This window comes from Neoarius graeffei, chromosome 8 (genome assembly GCF_027579695.1).
Source record: "Neoarius graeffei isolate fNeoGra1 chromosome 8, fNeoGra1.pri, whole genome shotgun sequence".
NCBI classification, from domain to species: Eukaryota; Metazoa; Chordata; class Actinopteri; order Siluriformes; family Ariidae; genus Neoarius; species Neoarius graeffei.
In genome coordinates, this window is record NC_083576.1 from 48,545,760 (window position 1) to 48,556,789 (window position 11,030).

At 47.8% G+C, this 11,030-nt stretch overlaps 1 protein-coding gene across 1 annotated transcript in view; it reads left to right on the forward strand.

The window, feature by feature from the left end:
* The window catches only part of gdpd2 (glycerophosphodiester phosphodiesterase domain containing 2), a 166,443-nt gene extending 156,837 nt beyond the window's left edge, over positions 1–9,606 (forward strand). Inside the window, exon 16 of the mRNA XM_060927746.1 lies at positions 9,506–9,606. Coding sequence (XP_060783729.1) covers positions 9,506–9,569 — 64 coding nt within the window. The 3' untranslated portion in view covers positions 9,570–9,606. The remainder of the gene's footprint in view (positions 1–9,505) is intronic.
* Positions 9,607–11,030: the final 1,424 nt, after the last annotated feature.

Below are 11,030 nucleotides of genomic sequence, written 5' to 3' on the forward strand. Positions count from 1 at the left end.
GAACATGCAAACTCCGCACAGAAAGGCCCTCGCCGGCCACGGGGCTCGAACCCGGACCTTCTTGCTGTGAGGAGACAGCGCTAACCACTACACCACCATGCCGCCCATATATATATATATATATATATATATATATATATATATATATATATATATATATATATCCTAATAGTAATTAGCTCATATGCCTTGAGTAGAGATGGCAAAAATGGCAGAGCGTGTTGCTGAACCAACCGAGGATGAAATAAAAACTACTTGTAGGAATCTGAGCAGGTGGGTGGAGCACAGAAGCATGGCAGGCCAGAAATGAGTTTGTAAAACTCTTTATTTTTACCACTTTTCAGCATTTGCAACTCTTCCCAGACACTCAGACACACACACACACACACACACACACACACACACACACACACACACACACACATCCGTCATCTGGTTGGGGAGAGAGCCCTCTTCCACTGCTCTCTCTCTCTCTCTCTCTTTAAATAGGGCGCGGTCACTAGGGAAGACACACACACAAACACAGATTAATAGACATCAGGTGCAGTGATTCTGCCACTTACTTTCCCTGACTCCGCCCTCCGGTCACAGAGCGACACTTGACCACGCTCCCGCTGCCACATACCCCAACCGCCCGACTCAGGCCGGGCAGCCGTCCGGCCTCCAGCCGACTCCCCCCCCCACGACGGGAAAGGAAGTCCGCTACAACCATCTGCGCCCCCGGCCTGTGGATCACCTTGAAATTAAAGGGCTGGAGTGCCAGATACCAACGGGTGATCCGCGCGTTGGCATCCTTCATGTGGTGGAGCCACTGGAGGGGCGCGTGGTCTGAACAGAGGGTGAAAGGGCACCCCAGGAGGTAGTAGCGGAGGGCGAGGACCGCCCACTTGATCGCCAGTCACTCTTTCTCTATGGTGCTGTAGCGCCCCTCACGCACCGACAGCTTCCTGCTAATGTAGAGCACGGGGCGGTCCTCCACCTCCTGGGACAGAACGGCCCCCAGCCCCCTGTCCGAGGGGTCCGTCTGCAACATAAAAGGGAGAGAAAAGTCAGGGGAGTGTAACAGTGGCCCCCCGCACAGTGCAGCCTTTACCTCAGAGAAAGCCCGCTGGCATTGCTCCGTCCACTGGACCGGATATGGTGCCCCCTTTTTAGTGAGATCAGTCAGCGGGCTGGTGATGTCTGAATAATTAAGTATAAACCTACGATAGTAGCCAGCCAGCCCCAGGAACTGTCTCACCCCCTTTTTGGTCTTGGGCCTTGGGCAGGCCGCAATCGCTGCTGTCTTATTAATTTGGGGACGCACCTGCCCATTGCCCAAGTGGAAGCCCAGATACTGTACTTCCACCTGCCCAATCGCACACTTCTTTGGGTTGGCTGTGAGACCCACTCGCCTCAGCGACCCAAGGACGGCCCTCAGGTGTTGCAGGTGCCGCGGCCAGTCGTTACTATAGATTATGATATCGTCCAAGTACGCGGCCGCATAGGTGGCGTGGGGGAAGAGGACCCTCTCCATAAGCTGCTGGAACGTAGCGGGTGCCCCAAACAGCCCAAAAGGAAGTGTGACAAATTGGTGTAAGCCAAACGGTGTGGAAAAGGCCATTTTTTCTCAGGATGGTGGAGTCAAGGGGATCTGCCAATAACCCTTTGTCAAATCCAGTGTTGAGTAAAAGCGAGCCGTACCTAGTCGATCCAGCAACTCGTCAATACGAGGCATTGGGTACGCATTGAATTTAGACACCACATTGACTTTTCTATAGTCCACACAGAACCGAACCAACCCGTCGGCCTTGGGAACCAAGACCACCGGGCTGCTCCAGTCACTGTGGGACTCCTTAACGATGCCCATTTCGAGCATGGTCTCAATTCTTCCCGAACCACCTTTTTCTTGTGTTTGGGTAGCCTGTAAGGGCGGCTGCGCACTACCACCCCTGGGGGTGTCTCAATGTGGTGTTCTATGAGGCAGGTGCGGCCGGGCAGGGGCGAGAACACATCCGAAAATTCGGTCTGCAACTGGGCAACCTCCGTGAGTTGGGTCAGGGGGAGAGGTGGTCTCCACAGGGGACCGGAGAGGTACGCAATGTCACTGTTCCCTTTTGAACCTCCGGCCCCAGCTCCACCTTCTCCGGAACCACCGACACCAATGCCACGGGGACCTCCTCGTTCCAGAGTTTAAGCACGTTGAGGTGGTAAATCTGTAGCGCCCCACCCCTGTCCGTTTGCCTCACCTCATAGTCAACGTCCTCGACTCGCCGTGTGACCTCAAAGGGTCCTTGCCACTTGGCGATCAATTTGGAACTCGACGTGGGCAACAGTACAAGTACTTTATCTCCTGGTGCAAACTCCCTAAGGTGCGTACCCCTATCGTACAGGCGGATTTGCCATTCTTGGGCCTGCCGCAAATTCTCCTGGGTTAGGTGTGTGAGTGTGTGGAGTTTTGCGCGCAGGTCCATAGTGTATTGAATTTCGTTTTTGCTCGGGGAAGGTCCCTCCTCCCAATTTTCTTGCAACACATCTAGGATGCAGCGCAGCTTATGCCCATATAATAATTCGAACCGGGAGAACCCCATGGAGGCTTGTGGGACCTCTCGCACTGCGAATAACAGGGGTTCGAGCCATTTATCCCAACTGCGTGCATCCTCGCTTACGAATTTTTTAATTAGATTCTTGAGTGTGAGGTTGAACCGTTCAACTAAACCGTCCGTTTGTGGGTGCTAAACGCTGGTGCAGATCGACTTGATTCCCAATAACCCATATTTTTCGCACAGTGTTCGTGACATAAACGAAGTGCCTTGATCAGTCAGAATCTCTTTGGGGATTCTGACTTGGGAGATGATGCGGAAGAGCGCTTCCATAATACTACGTGCTGAGATATTGCACAGAGGCACTGCTTCTGGGTATCGCATTGCATAGTCCACCAGAACTAAAATAAAGCAGTATCCTCGTGTTGACCGATCTAATGGCCCGATGAGATCCATCCCAATTCTTTCGAATGAGGTCTCGATTAATGGTAGAGGGTGCAAAGGCGCTTTTGGAATGGCCGCTGGATTTACTAATTGGCATTCGCGGCATGCCGTACACCACCTACGGACATTGCTGCGAATCCCTGGCCAATAGAACCGGGCCATTATTCGGGTCAGTGTCTTATCCTGCCCCAAGTGTCCAGCCATGGGATTAAAGTGAGCTGCCTGGAATACTAATTCCTGGCGGCTCTTTGGGATTAAAAGCTGCGTGACCTGTTCTTTAGTCTAAGTGTCCTACGTCACTCGGTATAACCTATCCTTCATAATGGAGAAATAGGGGAAGGACGGGCTGGCGTTTGGCTGGAGTGTTTGACCATCGATTACTCTCACTTGGTCAAACACATGCCGCTGAGTCTCGTCTCGCGACTGCTCTAACGGAAAATCTGCTAGGGATTCCCCGAGAGAGGGAGGAGGAGACAGCGGCTCCTCACTCTGACGCGGAGATGACGTAGACGGCTCTGTGACAGCTGCTCCTGCCAATGCCACACTGGGACCTCCCCCTGCTGAACTACGGCAGGACCCACTCTTCACTAAATGAGTCATTAAATCCCGAAATCCCGGCCAATCAGTCCCCAAAATTATCGAGTGGGTGAGGTAAGGATTAACCGCCATCTTTACACTAGATTTCTCCCCTCGAAATAGAATGTGGACTGACACTAAGGGGTAGTTGTGAACATCCCTGTGCACACACAACACCTTCACCAATTGTGCTCCCTCCAATGCCTCATTTTGCACCAGGCTTTGGTGGATTGAGGTCTGATTACAGCCAGAGTCCACCAACGCCTGATACGTATCCCCTTGGACACTCACCAGTATGCGATATGCTCCGGCCCGATCAAGGGCGGTTCCTGGCACGTCGGGGATCCGGAGCACTGCGCCCACCTCCATTGCCGAGCATGGCTGCTGGAGGTGCCCCTGTTCCCCGCAGCACCAGCAAACTGGCCTGGGCTTTCTCTCTGCACCGGCACTCTGGGGCTCACTCACCTGAGGGGGGAAGAGACAGACACAGAAGTGGGAAATGGGAGGGCACCGCAGGTGCGGCGGGCCGGCTGGGGTGGAGCCGGCCCCCGCCTCCGTGGTGGGGGAACGGGGTGAGGACGAGACACAGAAGGGGAGAGAGAGAGAGAGGAGAGGGGAGAAGAGGAGGTCTGCTGTCCTGCCATCGGAACAGCCGCCAAATGGTCCTTCGCCAGCTCGATGGCCTGATCCAGCAACGCTGGGCGATGGCACTGGACCCACTCCGCAGTCCCTTTGGGTAGTCGGGTGATGAACTGCTCCAGTACCACCTGATCAACGATTTCCTCGACGTTGCGGTTGTCAGCCCTCATCCACCGCTGGCAGGCGTCCCGGAGTTGCTGGCCAAACGCGAATAGCCAGCCGACCTCCTCCAAGCACAGAGCGTGGAAGCGCTGTCGATGTTGATCTGGGGTGCGCCCCACACGCTGGAGGATGGCCCGGCGCAGGTCTGCATACACCAGCTGGCTGTCAGCGGGGAGCTGTAGCGCGGCCAGCTGCGCCTCGCCCATTAGCAGGGGGAGGAGGCGCGTCGCGCGTTGTTCCACTGGCCAGCCCGAGGCCGCTGCTGCTTGTTCAAACAGTGCGAGGAAGGCCTCGGGGTCGTCGTGCAGGCCCATCTTTGTTAGGGTGAGGTGGGGTGGGCCCGCAGCGGTGGAGGTGGTGGACCCCGCCGACACGAGGAGGTGCCGGAACGCCTGACGGTCTTCCTGTTGCACCAGCACCAGGGCCTCGAACCGTTGTTCTTGCTCCTTTCGGAGGGCGAGCAGTGCCTGGTGCTGGCTCTGTTGGGCCGTGGCGAGGGTGTGGATCAGGTCAGCGAAGGGGGAGGACTCCATGGGGCTGTTCTCCTCTGTGCTCCAGGTCCCAGGTTTCGGCACCACTGTAGGAATCTGAGCAGGTGGGTGGAGCACAGAAGCATGGCAGGCCAGAACTGAGTTTGTAAAATTCTTTATTTTTAACACTTTTCAGCATTTGTAACTCTTCCCAGACACTCAGACACACACACACACACACACACACACACACACACACACACACACACACATCTATCGTCTGGTTGGGGAGAGAGCCCTCTTCCACTGCTCTCTCTCTCTCTCTCTCTCTCTCTCTTTAAATAGGGTGCAGTCACTAGGGAAGACACACACACAAACACAGATTAATAGACATCAGGTGCAGTGATTCTGCCACTTACCTTCCCTGACTCCACCCTCAGGTCACAGAGTGACGCTTGACCACGCCCCTGCTGCCACACTACTCGAAAACAAAATTGGCAAAATTATCAAGTATTTAAAAGAAATAAAAATGGCTAAAAGAATATAGTATTCCCCCCTCCCCCACCAGTACCGCCTGTTCCACATTCCAGCCCCATCAGTGGCTGTAATGCACCTTTAAGTTGATTTGCCAACTGCCAAAAAACCATAAAGAAGAAGAAAACCCCCCAAAAGCAACAAAATATGGAATAATAGTATTTGATGGTAATAATGTTTTTTTTAAAAATAATTTTCAAGAATTATTATAGCATTTTTCACAAACTCTCATTTTGCCGGGTTGTTTACAATCTAAGCAGAAATGATTTTGTCGGGCGTTTTGTGTAAAGTTTTTATTTATTGAATTTGCAAAAAATAAAAATGCTCTGTTTCTCAAAATCAGGTGAATGTGGATATAATAAAACAGTTATTTCACTCAATCTCATCATACATGGCTTATAGCCAACTTGGTGCTCTGCGCCTCATCGGCTATCAGCTCACATATGATTCAATTTCATGGAATAACTAAATCTCATCTCAGTATCTCTAGCCGCTTTATCCTGTTCTACAGGGTCGCAGGCAAGCTGGAGCCTATCCCAGCTGACTATGGGCGAAAGGCGGGGTACACCCTGGACAAGTCGCCAGGTCATCACAGGGCTGACACATAGACACAGACAACCATTCACACTCACATTCACACCTACGCTCAATTTAGAGTCACCAGTTAACCTAACCTGCATGTCTTTGGACTGTGGGGGAAACCAGAGCACCTGGAGGAAACCCACGTGGACACGGGGAGAACATGCAAACTCCACACAGAAAGGCCCTTGCCAGCCATGGGGCTCGAACCTGGACCTTCTTGCTGTGAGGCGACAGCGCTAACCACTACACCACCGTGCTGCCCAGAATAGCTAAATATTTATGTTAAATCAAAATACAAAGGTGTAGTGCCAATGGACAAACCTTTTTTGTTTGGTCTTTTAAAGTCCTGTGATGTTGCCTTTTGTTGAGGCTCTGACTCTTTGACTCTGCAATGTCTTTCAGATATGGTGGCTCCCTTCAAAGTGTAGACCATACAGTGGTGGCTAAAAGTTTGTGAACCCTTTAGAATTTTCTATATTTCTGCGTAAATATGACCTAAAACATCATCAGATTTTCACACAAGTCCTAAAAGTAGATAAAGAAAACCCAGTTAAAGAAATGAGACAAAATATTATACTTGGTCATTTATTTATTGAGGAAAATGATCCAATATTACATATCTGTGAATGGCAAAAATATGTGAACCTTTGCTTTCAGTATCAGGTGTGACCCCCTTGTGCAGCAATAACTGCAACTAAACATTTCCAGTAACTATTGATCAGTCCTGCACACCGGCTTGGAGGAATTTTAGCCCATTCCTCCATACAGAACAGCTTCAACTCTGGGATGTTGGTGGGTTTCCTCACACGAACTGCTCGCTTCAGGTCATTCCACAACATTTCAATTGGATTAAGGTCAGGACTTTGGCTTGGCCATTCCAAAACATTAACTTCATTCTTCTTTAACCATTCTTTGGTTGAACGACTTGTGTGCTTAGGGTCTCTGTCTTGCTGCATGACCCACCTTCTCTTGAGATTCAGTTCGTGGACAGATGTCCTGACATTCTCCTTTAGAATTTGCTGGTATAATTCAGAATTCATTGTTCCATCAGGGCGGCACGGTGGTGTAGTGGTTAGCGGAGTCGCCTCACAGCAAGTAGGTCCGGGTTTGAGCCCTGTGGCCGGCGAGGGCCTTTCTGTGCGGAGTTTGCATGTTCTCCCCGTGTCCGCATGGGTTTCCTCCGGGTGCTCTGGTTTCCCCCACAGTCCAAAGACATGCAGGTTAGGTTAACTGGTGGCTCTAAATTGACCATAGGTGTGAATGTGAGTGTGAATGGTTGTCTGTGTCTATGTGTCAGCCCTGTGATGACCTGGCAACTTGTCCAGGGTGTACCCTGCCTTTCACCCGTAGTCAGCTGGGATAGGCTCCAGCTTGCCTGCGACCCTGTAGAAGGATAAAGTGGCTACAGATAATGAGATGAGATGAGATTGTTCCATCAATGATGGCAAGCCGTCCTGGCCCAGATGCAGCAAAACAGGCCCAAAACATGATACTACCACCACCATGTTTCACAGCTGGGATAAGGTTCTTATGCTGGAATACAGTGTTTTCCTTTCTTCAAACATAATGCTTCTCATTTAAACCAAAAAGTTATATTTTGGTCTCATCCATCCACAAAACATTTTTCCAATAGCCTTCTGGCTTGTCCACATGATCTTTAGCAAACTGCAGACGAGCAGCAATGTTCTTTTTGGAGAGCAGTGGCTTTCTCTGTGAAACCCTGCCATGCACACCATTGTTGTTCAATGTTCTCCTGATGGTGGACTCATGAACATTAACATTAGCCAATGTGAGAGAGGCCTTCAGTTGCTTAGACGTTACCCTGGGGTCCTTTGTGACCTCGCCAACTATTATACATCTTGCTCTTGGAGTGATCTTTGTTGGTCGACCACTCCTGGGGAGGGTAACAATGGTCTTGAATTTCCTCCATTTGTACACAATCTGTCTGACTGTGGATTGGTGGAGTCCAAACTCTTTAGAGATGGTTTTGTAACTTTTTCCAGCCTGCTGAGCATCAACAGCGCTTTTTCTGAGCTCCCCAGAAATCTCCTTTGTTCGTGCTATGATACACGTCCACAAACATGTCTTGGGAAGATCAGACTTTGATAGATCCCTGTTCTTTAAATAAAACAGGGTGCCCACTCACACCTGATTGTCATCCCATTGATTGAAAACACCTGACTCTAATTTCACCTTCAAATGAACTGCTAATCCTAGAGATTTACATACTTTGCCACTCACAGATATGTAATATTGGATCATTTTTCTCAATAAATAAAAGACCAAGTATAATATTTTTTATCTCATTTGTTTAACTGGGTTCTCTTTATCTACTTTTAGGGCTTGTGTGAAAATCTGATGATGTTTTAGGTCATATTTATGCAGAAATATAGAAAATTCTAAAGGGTTCACAAACTTTCAAGCACCACGGTTTGTTAAGAAGCACGCTCCAGGGTTCCACCAGGTCTACAGACGTTTAAATTGTACATCATTTGAATCTGAGAAGTTTATTAATGTGAAATATAATGACCTGAGTACTGAGGAGATTAGGTGTGTAATAAAGACCTTTGCATGATGTTTTAGGCAAGCATAGACATGATGCTACTTGATTTTTAGAATGTTGTCTCAAGAAAGGCTGTAGTTTGACACCATGAGGAAATTCCATGACAGATATGTGGCTTAGATAATATAAGGTTGTTAGTGCATAATGCTATATTTCACGAAGTGTGAAATTAATCCATTACATCCTTGTGTTGTAAATTGATTAATCCCTTTGTTTTGTAGTATTGTCATGCTTTGACAGTCTTTCCTGCCATAAATCTATTTTGCTCTTGTGACTAAAGATCTTGTATGAACCTTGTATATGTGAAAAATTTGAGGTGGAAATAGAGAAATAAAACTTAGTCTTGGTGTAGAGGTGTAATAAATATATTTTGCTTACTCACGGTACAGTCAACACACAAGCAATAATGTGACTGTCAACCTGTGGGTGATGAACGAGCGCTGGCTTTTCTCATTACTGTGGTGTGCAGGGGCCAGCTCTGTGACCACTGACACATGTCACATCCTGAAAGACATGACTCGGCCTGACTGGCATCTGGTAATTTCCACTTTGCCTGTTCTTCTTTCTGTTCTCATACTAAATTTTCAGTAATGTTGTAGAGCCGTTCAGAAAGTTATGCAAGAATTTCTTAGTGCATACTTGTGACCAGTATGTCTTAATCTTGTGTGTGTGTGTGTACTGTAAATACGAAACTCCTCAGGCTCGTCATGTGTACAGAATTATATGGATCACTGCTGATGTACTTTCATTGGTGGTGATAATCATACTGCTTTTTGTCCAAGGGTAAGAGGAGTCCAAATGTGCTACTCATTTTAAATTAATACACTTGTATACATCACTACAATTCAAAATTTTTCTGGTTTATTTTAATTTTTCTAGTTTTCAGAGCTATTTAGAACCAACAAATCCGAAATATATTAATGTTAATGGTCATTTTTGTGTTTCCTGATTGCTCTTACTCTTTTCCTTCAGTGTGTTCAGTGACAAAACAATGTTTCATTCTTTGCATACAGGAAAGCAAGGAACCAGATTTTTGTCCTGGAATCAGAAAGAACCGTCCCCCTTCTGAACTTCTGAGCACAGAAGAAACAATTACCGTAATGAAAAAAGGAGCAGTTTAAATCAGAGATGCAGATGGGACTAATGGAGCAAACAAATGGCCTCCAGTTGATGAAACGATTACATCTACTTCAGTCTCTGCAGCCTTCAGTACAGAACTAAAAACTTAATCTTTGACAAACTGAAAAAGGGGAAACTGTTTTGAATGATTTAGTTCCTTTTTCTTTACTAGTTGAACTGTTCATTATAATCAGTGTGTTAGAGCAGGGAAATTACACTGGATCAGAGCTGGGTACCTCTGTTTTATGTAATGATCTCTTTTTCAGCATAATTTCTCATGATTTAAAAATATGTTGATGAAATTACTTCAGTTAAAACATGGTTTAATTTAAAAGAAAAGAAAACCCATTTTAAAAATACAGTTATGAAGATAGATTATGATATAAATCAACGATTCATGTGAATAGTGGCCCAGTGGGCCAGTGGGTAATCGTCAAGGCCCCAGTTCTGAGCCCCAGGCTCCTGTGTCAAAATTGGGTGAGCTGGCCACGCCAGTTGCGGTTGTGGCTCCTGCACTAGCCAGTGCATGCAGGCTTGCACCTGCTGCGGAACCTGATTTACTTGGAAGTTGTCCAGGTGATGGGGGCCTGGGTTTATCTCCACATCGCCAGCCAGCAATACCATGAACGCCAGATGAAAAAGACCCATAGTTTTACTGGCCGATTTCACTTGCCATTGTAGCGTAGATGGCACCCTGGCTCGGCCATTATTCAGATAAGCGGAGTACAGGAGAGATTGACTTCCGTATGAAGGAGCATAATTATTTTGAGTGGATAGACGTTGCCGTGTGGTTAGTAAAATTAGACATAAAATAAAAACAGCGTTAGAAATCCACTTAAAAGTTAGTGATGGCCTTACGGTGGCTTTAGGCAACACACACAGAGCACCTGCCGACCCGCGTGTGTGCGCGGCAGCCATCTTGGGTGTCGTATAGTAAAGTGGTATAGTAAAGCAGTGTTTGTTTACCCTCTTTCTGCATTGCCGCAGGGATTGGACTGCCTACTATGGTAAATACGTAGGCTAGCCTGGGGACATCTTGAAGTTTTTCATGAATGAGTCGAGAGCATGCTAACGAGTAGTATAACACATAGTTTCAGCCTTGTTTGTCCATAAGTCAGGGTTGCAGCTCATTATTACGCTATTTCAGATGTACCGTATAGTGAAAAAAAAGACATTGTCACCTCGTAGTAGACCTTTCACTTTGCCCCTTCAGTACTGAAGAGCTACACTCAGCCTTGCTCCCAAATGACATCACACATCGCCCTTCCAACAGGCAACATGGCAGCCTCCTGGTGGCATTAGAGTAGTGATACAAAAACGCTCACAACTTTCTTATAAATGGTCAAACATGTCTGAAACTTTTCTTACAGACTCTCAATCTTACAAGCTACCAACCCATGCATGTATTTACTTTCCATT